Source organism: Mercenaria mercenaria, chromosome 19 (genome assembly GCF_021730395.1).
Source record: "Mercenaria mercenaria strain notata chromosome 19, MADL_Memer_1, whole genome shotgun sequence".
Lineage (NCBI taxonomy): Eukaryota > Metazoa > Mollusca > Bivalvia > Venerida > Veneridae > Mercenaria > Mercenaria mercenaria.
In genome coordinates, this window is record NC_069379.1 from 37,726,121 (window position 1) to 37,749,157 (window position 23,037).

The 23,037-nt window shown below is 36.3% G+C and overlaps 1 protein-coding gene across 2 annotated transcripts in view; it reads left to right on the forward strand.

Annotated features, from left to right (window-relative positions):
- Positions 1–17,479, forward strand: part of LOC123542209 (mothers against decapentaplegic homolog 4-like) — a 33,049-nt gene extending 15,570 nt beyond the window's left edge. For both annotated transcript variants that reach the window (XM_053531001.1, XM_053531002.1), the window contains 7 exons: positions 1,804–1,899; positions 4,476–4,541; positions 5,017–5,076; positions 5,596–5,779; positions 6,290–6,458; positions 7,257–7,395; positions 10,678–17,479. In XM_053531001.1, the coding sequence (XP_053386976.1) occupies positions 1,804–1,899; positions 4,476–4,541; positions 5,017–5,076; positions 5,596–5,779; positions 6,290–6,458; positions 7,257–7,395; positions 10,678–10,904 (941 nt within the window). In that variant the 3' untranslated portion in view covers positions 10,905–17,479. The remainder of the gene's footprint in view (positions 1–1,803; positions 1,900–4,475; positions 4,542–5,016; positions 5,077–5,595; positions 5,780–6,289; positions 6,459–7,256; positions 7,396–10,677) is intronic.
- The last annotated feature ends 5,558 nt before the right edge of the window (positions 17,480–23,037 follow it).

Sequence of the window (23,037 nt, forward strand, 5' to 3'; positions counted from 1 at the left end):
AAGGAAAAAGATAAGCTACACATGCGCATATTGACATTATGATTTCATAGTGTATAAGCGATAAGCGATTTTTAATTTACATTAACTTTGAAAATATTGCAGTAAATATTAATGGTAGGCAAGAAAAATGATCTGACATGTCTGTGTGAGTGAGGCAGGTGTTTCCCCAACCATTGGGACAGGGTGGATATAAAAACATCACTAGTGCTTGGTTTTCCAGTCCGTGCTCTCCCACGGGTTTGGGGAAATTCTGTCTTCTACACAGACAGTCATAGAAGATCCTAATATCTGTTGACCTATTTGTCACCTCATTAGAAAAAGTGGATATAATTATCTGCATTGATATAAAGAAGAAGTTGTCCACTTTTTACTCTGAAGTGGCGAAATTTATTACGATTCTTTTTTTTTCCATAACTTACATATTTTAAATTACATCTTTTTAGCTCATCTGAGCCAAAGGCTCATGGTGAGCTTTTGTGACCGCTCATTGTCCGTTGTGTGTCGTGCGTCGTCCGTCTGTCAGCATTTTCTAAAAAAAAATCTTCTTGAAAGCCACCGGGCAGAATTACACCAAACTTCACAGGGATGATCCTTGGGTGGTCCCCTTTCAAAATTGTTCAAAGAATTGAATTCCATGCAGAACTCCGGTTGCCATGGCAACCGAAAGGAAAAACTTTAAAAATCTTCTTGTCAAAAACCGCAGGGCCTAGAGCCTTGATATGTTAGATCATTTTATGGTCCTCTATCGAGATTGTTCAAATTGTGCCCCTGGGGTGAAAAGAGGCCCTGCCTCAGAGATCACAAGTTTTACATAGACTTATATAGTAAAAAACTTTAAAAATCTTCTTGTCTAAAACCACAGGGCCTAGACCTTTGATATTTTGTATATATTTTGTATGTAGCATTGCCTTGTGGTCGTCTACCAAAATTGTTCAAATTATGCCCCTGGGATGAAGAGACCCTGCCACGGGGGTACCAAGTTTAACATAGACTTATATAGGAAAAAAAATAAAGATCTTCTTGTCTGAAAATTCAAGGCCTGGGCCTTTGATATTTGGTATGTAGCATTACCTGGTGGATCTCTTACAAGTTTGTTCAAATTGTGCCCCTGGGATGAAAAGAGGCCCCATCCTGGGGGTCACTTATTATAATTACGAGTTAAATAAGAAAAAATACTTAAAACAGTTATCAGATCATATATCCTAGACTGTTTAATTATAATTACCTGATGACCCCAAGCGATTAGGGATCACTTGACATTGACCTACTGACCTACTGTCTTGTTTTTTAAGATACAGCCTTGAAATGCGAACGACATGTACAGTTTTGCACACTGATCTTAAAACTGACTTTCAGTTACCATGAATGTGACCTACTGACCTACCTTCTTAATATTTTAGCATCAGTTTGCCATTTGAAACATGTGGCTCATATTACTCAGGTGGGCGATCCAGATTCATCATGACCCTCTTGTTTATATTTGTTTTTTTTTCTCTGCCTTCTTTCTTCTTACACTTCTGTTACGGTCACTATTAATTTATAATTAATTTAACACTGCTGATTTAAAAATTGAAAACATGACAAAAATATATTCAATGACATCATCACCTGTATATTAATTTTTGCACTGAGTACACTAAAGTCTTGTGTTGTTTTTAAAACTAAACAAGATGTGAAAAAATGGAACACTATATTTAAAACAGAACTGGATGGATTTATTGCGGTGGAATGGTGTTGTTATAGAAATATAAGCTACTTCTTAATTTGCAATACATGAAAAATATGTACATGTATTACTTTAAGGTACAAGTGGACTGGGACCTGGACACCCAATGTCACCACAGACTTATACTACAGGAATACCCAACTCCCAGGCTATTACACAATATTCTAACAGAAGTAAGGGTAAATTTACATGTATTTGTTGTTGTTTTTTTTTAGCTCACCTGAGTACAAAGTGCTCAAAGATGAGCTTTTGTGATCGCCCTATGTCCGTCGTTCTCAACAATTCGACTGTTAACAGTCTAGAGGTCACAATTTTGAGCCAATCTTAATGAAACTTGGTCAGAATGGTACCCTCAATAAAATCTTGGACGAGTTCGATATTGGGGTCATCTGGGGTCAAAAACTAGGTCACCAGGTCAAATCAAAGGAAAAACTTTGTAACACTGTAGAAGTCACAATTTTGGCCCAATCTTAATGAAACTCTGTCAGAATGTTGCTCTCAATAAAATCTTGGATGAGTTCGATATTGGGTCATATGGGGTCAAAAACTAGGTCACCAGGTCAAATCAAAGGAAAAGTTTAACACTCTAGAGGTCACATTTTTGGCCCAACCTTAATGAAACTTGGTCAGAATTTAACCCTCAATAAAATCTTGGACAAATTTGACATTGGGTCATCTGGGGTCAAAAACTAGGTCACCAAATCAAATCAAAGGAAAAACTTGTTAACACTTTAGAGGTCACAATTTGGGCCCAATCTTAATGAAACTTGGTCAGAATGTTACCCTCAATAAAGTCTTGGACGAGTTTGATATTGGGTCATCTTGGATCAATAACTAGGTCACCAGGTCAAATTAAAGGAAAAGTTTGTTAACACTGTAGAGGCCACATTTATGACTGTATCTTCATGAAACTTGGTCAGAATGTTAATCTTGATGATCTCAAGGTCCATTTTGAATCTGGGTCATGTAGGATCAAAAACTAGGTCACCAGGTCAAATCAAAGGAAAAGTTAGTTTACACTGTAGAGGCCTCATTTATAATCATATCTTAATGAAACCTGGTCAGAATATTAATCTTGAGGCTCTATAGGTCATGTTCAAATCTGGGTCAGGTGGGGTCAAAAACTAGGTCACTAGGTCAAATCAAAGGAAAAGCTTGTTAACACTCTGGAGGCCACATTTATGACTGTATCTTCATGAAACTTAGTCAGAATGTTAATCTTGATGATCTTTAGGTCAAGTTCGAACCTGGGTCATGTCGTTTCAAAAACTGGGTCACCAGGACAAATCAAAGGAAAAGCTTGTTAACACTGTAGAGGCCACATTTATGATTGTATCTTCATGAAACTTGGTCAGAATGGTAATCTTGATGATCTTAAGTTCCAGTTTGAATCTGGGTTATGTAGGATCAAAAATTTGGTCACCAGGTCAAATCAGAGGAAAAGGTAGTTTACACTGTAGAGGCTACATTTATAACCGTATCTTAATGAAACTTGATCAGAATGTTAATCTTGATGATCTATAGGTCATGTTCAAATCTGGGTCAGGTGGGGTCGAAAACTAGGTCACCGGGTCAAATCAAAGGAAAAGTTTGTTAACACTGCAGAGGCCACATTTATGACTGTATCTTCATGAAACTTGGTCAGAATGGTAATCTTGATGATCTCAAGATCCAGTTTGAATCTGGGTCATGTTAGTTCAAAAACTAGGTCACCAGGTCAAATCAGAGGAAAAGCTAGTTTACACTTTAGGAGCCACATTTATGACCATATCTTAATAAAACTTGGTCAGAATGTAAATCGTGATGATCTTTAGGTCGATAGGTCAGGTGAGCGATACAGGGCCTTCATGGCCCTCTTGATTAAGTAAGTAGACACTTCCACACAATTTTATTTAGGACCACACAGTTTTGACCTAAAAAATAGGATGTTGCCTTATCAAATACTGTAAATTCATTTAATTTTGTGGGCATTAAATTTCGTGATTTTGGTCGAAACGGCAATTTCATGGTGATATGAATTCGTGGATTTCAACTTTTGAACATGAAATCATGTTTGGGAATTTCACTTGTTCGTTGGGATCAAATTTGAATCTATAGAGTTTTAAGTAATCGTAAATTCTTAACTCATTAAACTTTCAAACTTTCTTCAATCAGTTTGCTGTTTCTTAGTTTCCACGATTTTAGGTGAGAAGAATACAATATGATATTTTGGTTTCTTAGTCTACAATTTTTCTGCCCCCGGCATCTACTGATGCAGAAGGCATATAGTGATTGTCCTGTCTGTTCATTCGTCCGTCCGTACGAGGTTAACCAAATGGGACAGTTTCATCTAGCAACAATACCCATTACTAGAATGACTCGATACTAATGCAGATGTAACCTGTGACCATTCCTCATCTTCAGACATCACCTGACCTCAGTTTGACCTTTACCTCATTTTGGACTTAGGTTGCTTTATATGGGCCATCTCTTGGTTAACCAAATGAGACTGTTTCATCTAGCATCAATACCACTTACAAGAATGAATTGATACTAATACAGATGTAACCTGTGACCATTCCTCATCTTCAAACATCACCTGACCTCAGTTTGACCTTGATCTCGTTCTGGACTTAGGTTGCTTTGTATCTACAAGGATGCCGGGGGTGGGGGGGGGAGCATCAAGTGTTTATTGAACGCAGCTCCTTGTTCCATTCTGCAGACCTTGAAATTTGAACTTGTACTAAAACAAACTTTGTTTGTATTACAGCACCCTCATCTAGCTGGGATGGAAGTAACGCCTCTTTTACACAGAAACATGACGGTCAACAATATTGTAAGTTCTCTAGTTTAAACTTAGATGACTGTCGCCTGGACATGTGACTAGTAATTGCCCCCAAATTAAGAGGGGATTGTGAAGCCCACAGTCAATTTCAGCTGTCACTGGATTTGAACCCACAGCCTCTGGGGTAGGATTTGGGCACACTGCAAAAGTTCATTTAGTAATACATGTAATTGGTTTTGTAAAGCCAGTAAAGAAGTTAATGCTACAAAGGAGTTCTTGTAAATAGCCAAATGGCCACATTGAGGACTATTTTTTTTTCTGGATTTTGAAGTTGTGTCAGTCTGCAAAATTGAATCACAGTGAACAAAAAAAACCTTCCTTCTCATTGATTTTATTGATAAAATTTGAAATCCCCACAAAATCATTGCTTTGGCTGTGGCCTAAATTCTGTGACATGTTTCATTTGATGTGATAACGAACAACCATTTTTTCTGAAGACTTTAACATAGAAATGTATGTATTTTAGGGAATAATCACACAATACAAAGTCCAGATGTACCGCTACAACCTCTAACCAATCAACCTCGTAAGTAGAAACAACTTGTTGATGGTATCTTGAGATTTTTCTGACGAAATGTTTGAAACTGTACTTACAGAATTTCAAAAAATGTTGTTGTTTTTCTGAAGTATACATCATTCTAGTGGTGTTTTAATGTGATCTGCCATTATAACAAAATTAAATATGTGTATATTGCAACATAGATTGCTTGTGAAAAGCATTTTCAGTACCATTCATGTTGAAAATCCTATTCTTGGCAATGTGCCAATGTTTTGGAAAATGGACGATCATGTGAAGGTCTGCATATTTTAAACTCTGTTTGAAGCATGTTCTATAATAAGTAAAAGCCTTTTAGATGTTCCACGAATTTTCAAAAAGTTGTTGCTAATTAATGCATGTGATATGTTTACCCAAGCAATAGTTCTCATTGACTTGTTATTCAGTATCATCATATGCTGTTCATTTTTGCTACAAGTATGAATGAGCCAATAGACCTGAATAACCAAATAAAGTTTTAAAATTTCATTACAATTTACATTGTTATAGCTCCTGAATTCTGGTGTACAATATCGTACTTCGAGTTAGATCAGCAGGTCGGCGAAACATTTAAAGTACCGTACAGTTGTAGCACCGTGACTGTAGATGGGTATACGGATCCGTCAAGTCTAGACAGATTTTGCCTAGGACAGCTATCTAACGTTCATAGATCTGAAGCTAGCGAGCGGGCAAGGTAAGTCAACTCTGCTTTTACTGCAAAATCTGGAATAAGTGTGTGAAATTATTTTTTGAAAATTATTTGTTGTTTTTTTTTTACTTTGTGAAAATTATTCCTTGCAAAATTGAGGATTTTGATTTTAATAACCTTACTTTAGAAAAAAGTGAAGATTTGCATGAAGATCAAACCTTGCATTATTAGCCTGATTTTTAATTTTGCAAAAATTTTGGTTATGAGAAAAGTCGGATATTATGGAAGAATATTCTTTATACATTCAAGGTACTTAAATGTAAACAAGTTCAGTACCACATGTTAATTGTTTTTCAGTACATCCTAAATTTTAGTTCTATATCAGGTTGTCCAATTAATGCATCACTTGAGTAATTTGTATGGTTCCCAATCATTTTCTTAGCAACTGATATGTTTGGATTGCCTAAAAAGCCTGATAACTCGAGAATTTTGTTTGTCCTATTGAAACTTCAGCAGTCAATGTTTTACTTTAGTGAAAACCCTTTTGCATTGTAGGTTGCATATAGGGAAAGGTGTGCAGTTAGACTACCGAGGGGAAGGTGACGTGTGGATACGTTGTGTTAGTGATCATAGTGTGTTCGTACAAAGTTACTACCTCGACCGAGAAGCAGGGCGGGCTCCCGGTGACGCAGTGCATAAGATATATCCCAGTGCTTATATAAAGGTAAACTTTAACACATATCATGCTGGACACGATTGGTTCATCCGTGCAGTCTGATCATGATCTGCACTGGTTGCTATTCAGTCAGTATCTTTTTTGGTAAGCACCCCTTTTAACAGTAACAGTTCTGTCCAAATTGAAAGATGGACAAGTTCATCATAGAAATTTAGCAGGGTAAGGGTTAAAATAGATTTTATACCCAAATATTTTCGTCAGTATTGTAAATTAAATAAATCATAGAGTCTGCTTTCTTCATGTATACTACAAATGATAAATCCTGCTGTAAACATAAAGCTATTGTAAGGATATTAAATTAATGTGATACAGTGATCTTTCAAGCATAAACACACTACCATACCATACCATATGTGTTTTATAGACTTTGATGGTTTGGAGAAAGTAATAGCCATAATTTTGTCTGATTGGAAAGAAAATGTCACTGTCTTAGGGAGTTATTTGCTATATGGAGGTTTTGTAAACAGCGGTTGTTCTTTGGTTCTCTTAATATGCATTAAGGCTTCCATGTTTACTGAATTGTCAAACATTTCTTTCAAACTTAAAATGATACTGTTTAAAGCTGCCTTCAGTTGACACTGAGGGTGGCTTTTCTCTGCTGTAACAGGGCCTTCAATTGTAAATTCAGATACCGTTAAAATGCTATATAACTGGCAGAATCATTGTTACATTCAGTTTTGTATTAGAATTTAGGAGCATTTTGTTTTCTTATGATTCAAGCAGTTGAAATTGCTCAAAATCTAAATGTAATCTTTCACAATCATCTATACATGATGTATTTTGTAGGTGTTTGACATACGTCAGTGTCATCGCCAGATGCAGCAGCAGGCTGCAACAGCGCAGGCCGCTGCGGCTGCTCAGGCAGCGGCTGTGGCCGGTACAGTTCCAGGTCCGGCATCCGTAGGTGGGATAGCCCCAGCAGTAGGTAGGTTCACAATTATGTTGTTTTAATGCTTACTGTTTTAAGAAAATTTATCTATAAACTGGATCAGCTTGTGTTGTATTGCTCTTTTTATTCCCCCGAAGGGAGGCATATTAGTTTTCAACTGTCCGTTCGTTAGTTAGTTCCTTCATTTGTTTGTCACAAAGTTAACTTTTTGCATGAAGGCACTCGCGAACCACTGCACCCAGGACCTTCAAACTTCACCTGCTGATAGTACTTATTGAGTATACCACCCCTACTGACTTTGGGGTCACCAGGTCAAAGGTCAAGGTCACAGGGGCCAACGTTAACTTTTTGCATGAAGGCACTTAACTCGCGAACCACTGCACCCAGGACCTTCAAGCTTCACCTGCTGATAGTACTTATTGACTACACCACCCCTACTGACATTGGTGTCACCAGGTCAAGGTCACAGGGGCCAAAGTTAACTTTCTGCATGAAGGCACTTTACTAGCTAACCACTGCATCCAGGACTTTCAAACTTCACATGCTGATAGTACTTATTGAGTACACCACCCGGTACTGACTTTGGGTCACTAGTTCAAAGGTCAAGGTCACAGGGGCCAGCGTTAACTTTTTGCATGAAGGCACTTTACTCGCGAACCACTGAACCCAGGACCTTCGAACTTCACATGCTGATAGTACTTCTTGAGTACACCACTCCTACAGACTTTGGGGTCACCAGGTCAAGGTCACAGGGGCCAACGTTAACTTTTTGCATGAAGGCACTTTACTCGCGAACCACTTCACTCAGGACCTTCAAACTTTACATGCTGATAGTACTATATGAGTACACCACTCCTACAGACTTTGGGGTCACCAGGTCAAAGGTCAAGATCACGGGCCAACGTTAACTTTTTGCATGAAGGCACTTTACATGCGAACCACTTCACCCAGGACCTTCAAACTTCACATGCTGATAGTACTTATTGAGTACACGACCCCTACTGACTTTGGGGTCACCAGGTCAAAGGTCAAGGTGCTGCGGGGGCATTTGTCAGCATTAGTGACAGCTCTTGTTCTTGTTGAAATAAAACAAAATACAGGCACAATAATGGAATCAGCATATTAACACCTGAATTGATGGTCTGACGCATCTTGTAGTTGAGTAATTAAAGAGATTAAATGAATAAAGATGGGAAAATTTCAGTCTCGGGGGGAGGGGAGGTGGGATAAAGTGAAGTATTTACCATTCCAACAAGCTGTAACCTACTTATACAGGTAGGAATGAAAATCACTCCATACTTCATGCAGTTAAACAAAAAGGAAATTTGACAGAAAAAAAACTTCTAGTTTATACTAAACTATTTTTAGCTCACCTGTCACAAAGTGACAAGGTGAGCTTTTGTGATCGCGCGGTGTCCGTCGTCCGTCGTCCGTCCGTGCGTCCGTAAACTTTTGCTTGTGACCACTCTAGAGGTCACATTTTTCATGGGATCTTTATGAAAGTTGGTCAGAATGTTCATCTTGATGATATCTAGGTCAAGTTCGAAACTGGGTCACGTGCCATCAAAAACTAGGTCAGTAGGTCTAAAAATAGAAAAACCTTGTGACCTCTCTAGAGGCCATATATTTCATAAGATCTTCATGAAAATTGGTCAGAATGTTCACCTTGATGATATCTAGGTCAAGTTCGAAACTGGATCACGTGGGTTCAAAAACTAGGTCAGTAGGTCTAAAAATAGAAAAACCTTGTGACCTCTCTAGAGGCCATATTTTTCATGAGATCTTCATGAATATTGGTCAGAATGTTCACCTTGATGATATCTAGGTCAAGTTCGAAACTGGGTCACGTAGGATCAAAAACTAGGTCATTAGGTCTAAAAATAGAAAAACCTTGTGACCTCTCTAGAGGCCATATTTCTCAATGGATCTTCATGAAAATTGGTCAGAATGTTCAACTTGATGATATCTAGGTCAAGTTCGAAACTGGGTCACGTGGGGTCAAAAACTAGGTCATTAGGTCTAAAAATAGAAAAACCTTGTGACCTCTTTAGAGGCCATATTTCTCAATGGATCTTCATGAAAATTGGTCAGAATGTTCACCTTGATGATATCTAGGTCAAGTTCGAAACTGGGTCATGTGGGGTCAAAAACTAGGTCAGTAGATCTAAAAATAGAAAAACCTTGTGACCTCTCTAGAGGCCATATTTCTCAATGGATCTTCATGAAAATTGGTCAGAATGTTCACCTTGATGATATCTAGGTTAAGTTCGAAACTGGGTCATGTGCGGTCAAAAACTAGGTCAGTAGGTCTAAAAATAGGAAAACCTTGTGACCTCTCTAGAGGCGATATTTTTCAATGGATCTTCATGAAAATTGGTCAGAGTGTTTACCTTGAAGATATCTAGGTCAAGTTCGAAACTGGGTCACGTGGGGTTAAAAACTAGGTCAGTAGATCTAAAAATAGAAAAACTTGTGACCTCTCTAGAGGCCATATTTTTCATGAGATCTTCATGATTATTGGTCAGAATGTTCACCTTGATGATATCTAAGTCAAGTTCGAAACTGGGTCACGTGGGGTTAAAAACTAGGTCAGTAGGTCTAAAAATAGAAAAAACTTTGTGACCTCTCTAGAGGCCATATTTCTCAACGGATCTTCATGAAAATTAGTGAGAATGTTCAGCCTGATGATATCTAGGTCAGGTTTGTAACTGGGTCATGTGTGGTCAAAAACTAGGTCAGTAGGTCGAAAAATAGAAAAACCTTGAGACCTCTCTAGAGGCCATATTTTTCACGAGATCTTCATGAAAATTGGTGAGAATGTTCACCTTGATGATATCTAGGTCAAGTTTAAAAGTGGGTCACGTGCCTTCAAAAACTAGGCCATTAGGTCAAATAATAGAAAAACCTTGTGACCTCTGTAGAGGCCATATTTTTCAATGGATCTTCAAGAAAATTGGTCAGAATTTTTTATCTTGATGATATCTAGGTCACATGTGCTCAAAAACTAGGTCACTATGTCAAATAATAGAAATAATGACGTCATACTCAGTTCAACACTGGGTCATGTGGGGATAGGTGAGCGATTCAGGACCATCATGGTCCTCTTGTTAATTAATTGTGACAAAATCTTGAAGCTTATTTGACTCACTTTTAAACCATTTCATGGAAAAAAAGTACTGTTGTCATATAAGCTGGCATGGGGGTGATCCCAGTGTGGCTCGAACCCATAGCCAGTAGGTTGAGTGGCAAACATCTTAACCTCGATACAACCGTTTTCATATGATTTGACTTCAATAATAATGATTTGTTACATAACAGGTCTCAGCGCTGCGGCAGGTATTGGTGTAGACGATTTAAGACGTTTGTGTATTTTACGACTGAGCTTCGTGAAAGGCTGGGGGCCGGACTATCCACGACACAGTATTAAAGAGACTCCTTGTTGGATCGAAGTACAGCTGCACAGACCTCTGCAGCTTTTGGATGAAGTCCTTCAAGCCATGCCGCTAAATGAAGCAAGAGTTAATAGGGGATATTTTCTGGGATGAATCAGTTTTAAACAAAATCAAAAAAACAAAATACAAAGCTGTTGATTGGCTGTTTGGTATAAAAGGAGTGATTTGATTAGTTAAAATTTTTCGACCTAAAGAAAGATGCAAAATGATTGGCTGAAATGTTTATACATTTTTCAAGGGACATTGTGCATTGACTAAAGGATATCAGACTTTCGAAAGAAATTCTTTATTAGTGCATTTCTTTAGCTGGTCAAAATGGTTTTTTGTCTGAGTAAAAGAATATTTTACCTCAACTAAACAGAAAATGACAATGTAATTGTCAAAGCTTGTGTTCAGAAAGATGTATTAATTAATTCTTACTTGATAGCACATAGTGTATTTTGTGACATCAGTTTGTCTGTAAATATACAAAATTTTGGTTGAACCAATATATTAAACACCGACACCAAATTTCTAATGTATCTGACATAATATGAGACAAGGAAGTCCATTGTAAACAAAACAGGCCAGGGCATTTTCTCAGGACTTGTCCGGAATTCAGGTTTTTGCCTCGTATTAATTTTCAGGTTCTACACACTTGCCCAGGAAATACATATTTTGGAAGAATCGCAGTTATTTGGTCATATGAAATAATATTTTTTTCCATTTAAATGAAGTGAAGTGCATTCAAAATGCAGGAATTAGCATGATTGTTTATAGTTCCAACTTTTGACTCGAGTTACTTCCCCTTTTGTAAGGGCAACACCTATCAAAAGTCAACAATATCAAGATAATGTGAAATCCTTAAAAAAACATATAATTTTGTGATTTAGTTGTAAGAATTTATCTATTTAAACTTATGGTAAGATGAATAGAAGTTTTATGTACATTGGGATTTTATTTCGTTGATTGATGCAAGCATGAAAAGCACAAAAATTAGTCTATCATGAAAATTGTAAGATTTCAGTGGATCTTGGTCTTCCAATTTCATGGTGAAAACACCACACTGTGAAGTCTGTGGGTGCTGTAGGGAGGTGATTCTTTGGAGAGATTAATTCACTAGGAATTTAATCTAACTAGAAGGAAAATATTTATAGGAAGGTTTAGATTCGGGAAATAGAATTTACTTTTGCGTGCTTTGTTGGCAAATAAAAGAGTTTTGAGTTCAGATGCGTAGTAATCTAATCACGAAAGCCGAAGGCCTGAGTGATTAATTACGACGCATCTGAATGAAAAAAAAAACGTGTTTTATTTGCCAACAAAGCACCCAAAACTAAAATCTATCTCCATTCTAACATGTTCAAATTACACCAGGAAGGGATACTGATCTGGAATCTTTTTTTAGGTGGAATAGCCAAAAGTAGGTTATTGTGCGAAACATGTTTTAATCAACAAGACAATACACGGTAAAATCCTTCTTTGTTTATATAAAAGAAAATCTTAAAGTGTTAAAATCGTTCTTAAAGCCCTGCTCCGCGGCTGTTCAAATTCTATTGTGTGTATGCAACCCATGATTACAATAGGTAACAGTTAATGGCCACGCGCCACACTTAAGCATGCAAAACCACAGGTATTTTATATAGAATTTTATATAAAATAGGCTCTATTTTGACAGGCGTCACTGTTCGTAGTCAGGATTTTCATGTTTTTTCAGTGACAATTTAAGGTTAAAAGGTAGAACTGGAGCGGGTCTTTAATGCGTATTCTCTTAAAAGTTGTATCATTGAAATAAGTGTTGTAGAGTCCAGTTGCCAAAATACAGTCAGTCAGCATTATAGTTATGGTATTGTGTGTGATGGTCTATAACTTTCTGTTTCTTTAGCTCTTATTTTCCTTTTTATTCTCGCAAGAAAAAGCATTTTACATGCGGGTGGTACTGTAATGTCTTCGGACAAGCAACCTTTTGACCTGCAGAACGTGGTTGGATAAATTCTGATTACATTTTTGAAAAAAAAAACCACTGATAGGGGGTAGGGAAACAGTAATAAAAGATACACAACCTATAAAAAAATCCTGAAAGGTAGAAAGTTGTGATAAAATTTTAACATTGAAGATGTCTAGTTTGATGGAACATTTTTCTCAGTATTTAACTTAAGAGCATTGAAATTTCAGTAAACAATGTATAAAATATTAAATCCAGTGTGCTTTTTTGTTTAGTGATATTTCTAGTAATTATTCTATTACCCATTAGGCATTTTTCTGTCTTCAGTAGATCTTAGATATTTTGAAATATGATCTCTTTAACCATAAGCCTGCTGGCAGCCAGTGATTCTGTCTTTGCAACCAGTCCAGACCAAGAGCAGCCTGCACATTTGTGCAGGCTGATCATGGTCTGCACTGTTAGCTATTCAGTCAGTAAATTTTCAGTGAACACCCCTTCAAATAATAAGCGGGACTGCCTAAATTGAACGATGGACTAGTCCGTTTTAGAAATTTAGCAGGCTAAGGGTTAAATATATTTGTGGTGCTTGAATTGTGTTTGCATTTGCGTAAAATTCAATCATTGTATAATATATATTGTTGTAAAGAGTCAAATTTGATATTGCTCGACAGCAAAAATGAGTTTGTTGCATTTGTGTTGACAGCCAATCAAAATTAGTGTTACATGTCATTTCCCACATTGCATCAGACAAGAAACTTCATCAACCAATCATAGCTTGTATTACTTGTAATTGTTTTATTGCAAGTTTATATGAAAGTGAGGACAAAATTTCCAAATAAGTGAATGAATTGTTTTCTTTAAACTGATATGCCAGTAAATTTGACATGGTGCTACTTGGTAATTAACACAATATGTATTAAACGCTACATGTAACATTTTGTTTCAATCAATTTCAACAGTAAGGGTATATGATTATGTGTCCGTGTGAATTGATTGACACCCGGTGAATCAGATGTCATGACAAACTTATGTTTCCATTGGAATTCATGTCATATACTTTATCCTAGATAATTTTTATCACTCATCATGGGACATTTTTAAAGTGAGCCTGGTATAATTCAGAAATATATTTAGGGATAGATGGTAAGGAAAACTTACAACTGCACATTCGGCTCAGTAGGTAGAGGACAGTACTTCCGGTCAAGAGGTCCTAGGTTTGAATCCCATACATGGCATTAGGTTTTAAGATAATATATGTAGGTCAAAGGTCTTCCATGAGTGAGGGGAGGTCATTTACTTTTGTCAAAACTGAATTGATGTCTTAGGTATCACAGAACTTCTGTTAAACGAAAAGTTGTTGGCCGAGTGGTTGAGGCTGCTGAATTCAGATCACTTGCACTCCCACAACTGTGAGTTCAAATAAAACCTCGCTTTGGATATAGATTTCTTCCAAGTGAGGATGCCAGCCAGCTGACTTATGGAAGGTCATTTGTTATGTCTAGGTGCCAGTCTATTCTCGGATTAATGCCCAGAAGGGACCTAGGCTTTTTTCCTCTATGAAAATCTGAAAAGTCACAATATGACACATATTTGTTAGAGTGATTTTTAACCCAACAAAATTAAAAACTTTAAAAAGTTGGTATTTTTAAGTTAAAGTCTATAGACAAAAAGGCCTAATATGGTAGTCATTTTGTCTTCTGCTTTAGGAAATAGTTTAGTGCTGTGGCTGTAAATCATTGTGCTATAAGTAGAAGTTAGAAGTTTGTTCCAGTAGGTGATTAAATTGTTGTTGAAATGAAGTGTGTTCATCAAGAAGGGGGCCTGTAGATTTAAATAATTCTTCATTTATTTTGCTAGTAGTTCTAAAACAAAAAAGGGAACCAACTATTTTATTCAGTTCTAGGCAGTTGTAATTTTTGAGACACTCTCTTCAAATTCTTTTGATATTTTACTCTAAAATCATTTTGATATTACAGGCACGAAATTTTGAAGTCTTTGTCTAAACAGCTATATGAGCCGTGCCACGAGAAAACCAACATAGTGGGTTTACGACCAGCATGGATCCAGACAGCCTGCGCATCCGCACAGTCTGGTCAGGATCCATGCTGTTCGCTAACAGTTTCTCCAATTCCAGTAGGCTTTAAAAGCAAACAGCACGGATCCTGACCAGACTACGCGGATGTGCAGGCTGGTCTGGATTCATGCTGGTCGCAAACCCACTATGTAGGTTTTCTCATGGCACGGCTCATATCATCATGGGTGTCTTAATTCGTGGATTTTCACCTTAGAACATGAAATTAATGAGAATTTCACTTCTTCCTTTGGATTTGATTATGAGTTGACTCAATTACAGTATCTGTGAAAATAAAATTATTTTACAGTATACATCTGGAGGCAAGCCCCTTTCTAAAATTTTCTCATTTAAAAAAAAGTGCTGTTTTTCGTTGTGAAGTAAACTTGCGTTATATGATTTTTTTGTACATTAATAGTAATTATATATATATTATACATTTTATATATTTGCATGGCAAATTTTATTTAGGTTGAAAGTAGTGTATTTGTTTTTGTAAGAGAATGTTATTCTGTTTAAATGACAGTCTGTATAAATTTAGAATAAATTTTTTTTTAATGCTCGTTTACAAGTTTTGTGTTGGAAAGTTTATTGAAGAATAGATCTAATGAAATATAACTAGCCTGGACCTGTATTCATCAATGTTTTAAAAGGTTGAAATTTTTAGAATGGAAATACTCAGTTTTGCTCAGTTGATTTTCAGCAAATTTACACTTTTGAAGTTTTGACGAGTCTTTTTGTAGCTGCAGAAGGTTCGTTACGATCTGTTCAAACATTACAATGACGGGGCAAAAAGAAATTTTTATAATTTTTAAACTCTCTAACCTTAAGCCTGCTGACGGCAAGTGATTCTGCCTTTGCGACTATTGTAGATCGTGCCGTGCAGGCTGATTCTGTTTGCTATTCAGTCAGTAAATTTTTCGTTGAACATTCCTTCGAATAATAAATGGTACTGTCCAGACTGAAAGATGGACAAGTTCATTATAGAAATTTAGCAGGGTAAGGGTTAAGATTCAGACTTAAAACTTTGATGAATGTGAGTCCTGGTGGCTTTTTGTACTGTGAAATCATTTTTATTCACGTAGGACGAATTTTCGCGTATTTCGCGCTAGGACCAATGCCGAATTTAAGACCGGGCTATTATTATTTTTTTATTATATTTTCCCTTTCTAAAATTGAAAATGCACGAATTTAAGCCCGAGAGAACATTTGCGCGAAATTTCATGCCAGCAAATTTAAATGATTTCATAGTATTTGAAGAATTTGTTACAGATATTTTAGAGTTTATTTCAAATTCAGTGGTGAATAAATTTGTGAAATTTTACTATATTTCGGTGCAGTAATTTTTTTTTAATTGTACCGAAAGTACCTAAAATATTTTTATTTTCAAGAAATACTTGATACAGTATTTTTTAGGTTTCAAGATTTTGTATTTAATAATACCTTCATTGGTATGGAATGTTTTCATTTAATGCAAATTCTAGATTGATATTCACCTGGTTAATGGAAATTTACTTCTTGATAAAGTCTTCTATGACAGTGGAGATATGCGTTTTGATATGTAGTCATTTCGGTTATATTTTACACCAAAATTTAATTACTTCTGGGCATTTTAAGTTCAGAAGCGATGTTTTAACTTATCTCAACCAAAGTGCTGAATTACCAGTACAAAAGGAAATATTCAGCATCAGTCAGCTATGGTCTACAGGTCTATTGTTTATAATCCAGAAGTCAGAATTTTGGCCTACTTTAAATGAAAACTTTCGTCAGAATGTTTGCCACAGTAACATCTCAAGACCATATTCATACTGAGATGCCAGAGGTCAAAATCTAGGTCACCTGGTCAAACCTGGAGAAGACCTTGTCAACTTTCTAGAGGACATACTTTTTACCTGATCTTCATAAAACTTTGTGAGAATATTTGAGCCGTGCCATGGGAAAACCAACATAGTGGCTTTGCGACCAGCATGGATCCAGACCAGCCTGCGCATCCGCGCAGTCTGGTCAGGATCCATGCTGTTCGCTAACAGTTTCTCTAATAGCAATAGGCTTTGAAAGCGAACAGCATGGATCCTGACCAGACTGCGCGGATGCGCAGGCTGGTCTGGATCCATGCTGGTCGCAAACCCACTATGTTGGTTTTCTCATGGCACGGCTCATTTGTGTTTATGATATATAGGTCATGTTATAATAAATAATGTAGACCAGTCACTAAATTCCAGAATCTGATTGGCTGTTTCTGATCTGAAATTGACCAATGACAGGAGTTGATTTTCTAGACTTGTCTGTAAATTCATGTTTAATATCGCAAGAAACATTAACATCTCCTATAGGTTTTATCATGAATTGCTTTTTCTTCTCAGAAAAAAAAAAAACTGGAAAAAATAGCAACAAGAGATTTTAAATCTCCATACAAATTTCCATTATTGCTTCCAAACATCAAAACATGTGCATAAACATATACATTGTGATTTGTAAACAAATGTCAAAGTTGCCATTTACTCATTTTCGCTGATAAAAAAAATCGCTGTAAATAAGCATTTCAGTGTCATAATCTTGATGTCATTATTTCAGTGTCATTATCTCGTTGTCATTATTTCAGTGTCATTATCAGTGATTTTGCAGCTTATTTCATGTACTTCATTGTCTTAATGCCATTAAAGAAATAAAAACGTGCCTTGTTTCGTCATTGTTACAGTCAGAAGACCATATTGTGTGCAGAAAATTTGTCTTATTTAGCTGTAAGAAGCATCTTTATAACAAGAGATGTTTGGCTTTATTCTAAAGTCTTTTTTATAAATGACTTTACACTGTAATCAAATGTGCAGAAATACCCCAAAGATCTGAAGTTCATGATGAAATATCTCCAGAAAAAACCTGGGTAAATAATCAGCCAACCGCCTCGGTAGCCTAGTGGTAGAGCGTCCGCTTCGAGTGCGGGAGGTCGTGGGTTCAATCCCAGGCCGAGTCATACCAAAGACATAAAAAATGGTACTAGCAGCTTCCTCGCTTGGCGCTCAGCATTAAGGGGATAGTGCTAGGACTGGTCAGCCCGGTGTCAGTATAATGTGACTGGGTGGGGTATCATGCCACGTGTCTACGGCGTGATATTCCGGTGAGGCAGCACTATAAAGTTGGGCATTGTGCTCACTGCTACAAGTAGACACCGTCGTTTATATGACTGAAAAATTGTTGAAAAAGACGTTAAATCCGAACACACACACTGTAATCAAATGTGCAGAAATACCCCCAGAGATCTGAAGTTCATGATGAAATGTTTCCAGAGAAAACCTAAGAAAGTAATTAGCAACAGAGCATGTGAGTTCCACTATCAGAGTTATAAAATGGTCAGATGAAATAAGTCTATACAAAATTGAATCTATGTTTAGACAAGAGATCCTAGAGTGATCTTGGTGCCCACCATTGAGCAATTTTTGAATGTTCCAAATTTCAAGGTCAAATTTCATTTCGGTACACAACACTGTGCATGTGGTCCAAATTTGAAAGCTGCAGCTTGAGAAATGTGGAAGTAGGCCACTAGATCAATTTCAAGGTCAAAGTTCATTTCGGTACACAAAACTATGCATGTGCTTCTAATTTTGAGGCTGTAGCTTGAGAAATGTTAAAGTAGATACTAGGCAAAAATCAATGTCAAATTTCAATTCAGAACACATAAATATGTATGTGGACCAAATTTGAAGCCTGTAGCTTCAGAAATGTGAAAGAAGGTCACTAGGTCAAGATCAAAGGTCATTTCGGTACACAAAACTATGCATGTGGTCCAAATTTGAAGGCTGTAGCTTGAGTAATGTGAAAGTAGGTCAAAATCAAGGTCAAATTTTATTTCTGAACAAAACTGCATTTGGTTCAAATTTGAAGCCTGTACCTTCAAAAATGTGAAAGTAGGTCACTAGGTCAATGTCAAGGCAGTTTTTTTCGGTACACAAAACTGCATGTGGACCAAATTTGAAGCCTGTAGCTACAGAAATGTGAAAGTAGGTCACTAGATCAAGATCATGGTCAACTCCTGTCAAGGTTCATCTTGCCACTCAAAAAAATACGTGGTCCAAATTTGAATGTTGTAGGTTATGGACAAGATTTTAAAAGTTTTTCCCTATAGAAGTCTATATGAACCATGTGACCCCTGGGGTGGGGCCATATTTGACCCCAGGAGATAATTTGAACAAACTTTATAAATATAAAAGCCCTAAACTTTGTGGTTTGGACAGGAAGATTTTCAAAGTTTTTCCCTAATTAAGTCTATGTAAACCATGTGACCCCAAGGGCGGGGCCATGTTTGACCCCAGGGGAATAATTTGAATAATCTTAGTAGAGGACCACTAGATGATGTCACATACAAAATATCAAAGCCCTAGGCCCTGTGGTTTTGGACAAGAGGTTTTTCAAAGTTTTTTCCTACATTAGTCTATATAAACCATGTGACCCCCAGGGTGGGCCATATTTGACCCCAGGGGAATAATTTGAATAATCTTGGTAGAGGACCATTAGATGATGCTACATACCAAATATCAAAGCCCTAGGCTCCCACAGTCGCAGAGTGATTTGAATAGCCCACCATCTGATGATGGTGGGCTAAAAAGAAGAGGTAATGACAGCACACTTAACCATTTGAAACCTTTCTTACAAACTAAAGCTTATGAAAGGGCCATAATTTTACCAAATGTAAGCCAGAATTATGAACCTTGCAATGTGAGGTCATCAGATGAAAAGATATTTGGAAATTCTGAAAGCATTTGGTAAAGTAATTCCTGTTTCAACATTCTAGGTCAAGTGGTTCTCAAGTTTTTGACGGGAAAGAGTTTTCCACGTTCAGGCCCCAGTGACCTTGACCTTTGCTCAAGTGAACCAAAAAACAATAAGGGTCATCTACTCTGTAAGTCCTATCATTCTATGAAGTTCAAAGATTCTAGGTCAATTGGTTCTCAATTTATTGATTGGAAACCATTTTCCTTGTTCTGGTCTCTGTGACCTTGACCTTAGATCAAGTGACCCACAAATCAATAGCGGTCATTGCTGTACATGTCCAATCGTCCTATGAAGTTTTATCATTCTGGGTCAAGTGGTTCTCAAGTTATTGATTAGAAACAATTTTCCATGTTTAGGCCACTGTGACCTTGACCTTTGAACAAGTAACCTCAAAAACAATCCGGGTCATCGACTTTGTAAGTCCTATTACCCTATGAAGTTTGAATGTTCTAGGTCAAATGGTTCTCCAGTGGGTGGGAGATATAATTTTGTATAGTGTAATGTTAAAGGGATTATAAACCAAATCCAACATTAAAGCATCTGGTGACCCTGAAACTGTCGTAGAAGAAAACACAACTACACTTCAAACACTATAATTTTTATTTTGTTCAACAACAAAGCATAATGTTTCAAAGTCCATCTCTCAAAACTGTGAAATGTGATAAGGCAAACTAAAAACTATTCACTTTTCACTTAGGGGGGTTTAGCTTTCACTTAAAATCCTGAAATCAAAGATTTGGTTAAAAGTAACAATACAAGGCATACAGCTGTATTAATTCAAAGAACTTTGTGACATTGTAACGATGCTATAATGTATACAACAGACAGGTGCTGAACAGAAAAGTTCTTTACAAATTTAGTTAACTAAATATTAAAGTTCCTTGGAAGTCCGGTTAACTAAATAGCAAAGTTCTTTGAAAGTTTACTTAATAACAACATTCGTTGGATGTTTAGTTAACTAAATAGCAAAGTTCCTTGGAAGTCCAGTTAACTAAACAGCAAAGTTCTTTGAAATTTTACTTAACTCAATAACAACATTCTTTGGAAGCTTAGTTAACTAAATAGCAAAGTTCCTTGGAAGTCCAGTTAACTAAACAGCAAAGTTCTTTGAAATTTTACTTAACTCAATAACAACATTCTTTGGAAGCTTAGTTAACTAAATAGCAAAGTTCCTTGGAAGTCCAGTTAACTAAATAGCAAAGTTCTTTGAAAGTTTACTTAACTCGATAAAACATTCTTTGGAAGTTTAGTTAACTAAATAGCAAAGTTCTTTGGAAATAAGCTATCAGTGTACAAAACATCCTATGAAATGAGCTTTATCTCTTGATAAAAAAATAAAGCCAAAATGAAAGGTGTTCTTTATAACATCTCACGAAAAAATATGCACTTAATAACCTTTAACCTCTGACAAGGACTAAGCAAAGCCTAAACATACATAATAAATAAAGCAACATTATTGTTAACTTACGTATCAGTCAATAGAACTAAAAATAGCACAGGAGGTATGTGGGTTCGAAGGTCACAGCATAATTTGAATATCTAAATCAGTCGTATCTTTATGTACAATAATATCTTTTTAAATACCTACATTTGAGAGAGAGAAAACATTTCAGTGTTTAAGTGAAATGGCACATTCAAAATGTAATGTTTCTGACAAAAAAATGTCACTTTCACATTTTTAATGTCACTTTTGCAGATGAAAAAAACAGGGAATTTTGTGAAACACCACAAGCAATTGTGATAATCATTTCTCTCAAATGTAGATCTTTATGGTTCTGTTTTGTTTAAATAAAAAATGAAAATTTGTACAGATGTCAATTCAGCTTGAAGCAAAATCTTGCAAAATTTATAAAAGCTGCAAAATGTACATATACCTACTGCCTACACACATTTTTTAATCAAGCAAGGTCTAAATTTTACAATAAGTAAGCATTTTAGGGCCTACCTTTCATATACATACCAAGATCTGAGATATTTTGTTTATTACATCTAATGTTTGACCTAACTCACCACTCTTAATAAAAATAAAAGACTAGCTCAATGGCTTAAGAAAGCACTCACTCTTTGAGGAGGTGGAGGCGAGGTCGGAGGTTGAAACAAGGTTGCGAGGTGAAGGCAAGAATGGAGGTGGGGGCAGGGAGAACTGAAGTATCTTTCTTTACCCAAGTAAAGGTAAAATTAGGTTAAGGGACTTGTCCTTTTGAAAGGAAGGTTAAGGGACTTGTCCTTTTGAAAGGATTTTAAGTATTGTGATAAAGTTTGTAAGTATCTCTTAAAAATACCTTTCCAGTGCTGTGTATACAATGCACGAGTGCAGAAAAACAAAATACAAAACTGAGTGTAATCAATACATCGCCTAAAAAGGGAGCATTTAAAAAACAAGAGCTGTCCGTAAGACAGCCAAGCTCGACTATTCGAAATATTGTCACAGAAGCAGGAAATTATTACCCAAAATGTTAAATATCAAAAGAGTTTAAGTTCGAAAGGGGACATAATTTGACCAAAATACATATCAAAGTTATGGGACTTGATGCTATCAACTAGTTTTATAACCCCGAAGAAACATGTTAGGTTTAAATTCAATATCTGCATTAGTTTTGGAGATAGTAACTTGCATGTAAACTTTAACCAGAATTTTCTAAGTCCAAAAGGGGGCATAATTTGTTCAAAATACATGTTAAGAGTTATGGAACTTGACCTAGTGAGGCTGGTAATTGACCTAGAAAAGGAATAAATAAGATTCAAAGCTATATGCCTTTTGGTAATAGCTGTATGTACTTGCACGCAAAACTTTAACCAGAATTTTCTAAGTCCAAAAGGGGGCATAATTTGCCCAAAATACATGTCAGAGTTATGGGACTTGATTCTATCAACTAGTTTTATAACTTGATTCTATCAACTAGTTTTATAACCCCGAAGACACATGTGAAGTTTCAATTTAATATCTATATTAGTTTTGGAGATAGTAACTTGCATGTAAAACTTTAACCAGGATTTTATAAGTCCAAAAGGGGGCATAATTTGCCCAAAATACATGTCAGAGTTATGGGACTTGTCCCAGTGAGGTAGGTAATTGATCTAGAAAAAGAAAAAATAAGTTTCAAATCTATATGCCTTTTAGTAATAGCTGTATGTACTTGCACGCAAAACTTTAACCAGAATTTTCTAAGTCCAAAAGGGGGCATAATTTGGCCAAAATGAAGGTCAGAGTTATGGGACTTGGTGCTATCAACTAGTTTTATAACCCCGAAGACACATGTAAAGTTTCAATTCAATATCTGCATTAGTTTTGGAGATAGTAACTTGCATGTAAAACTTTAACCAGGATTTTCTAAGTCCAAAAGGGGGCATAATTTGCTCAAAATACATGTCAGAGTTATGGGACTTGACCCAGTGAGGTAGGTAATTGATCTAGAAAAAGAAAAAATAAGTTTCAAATCTATATGCCTTTTAGTAATAGCTGTATG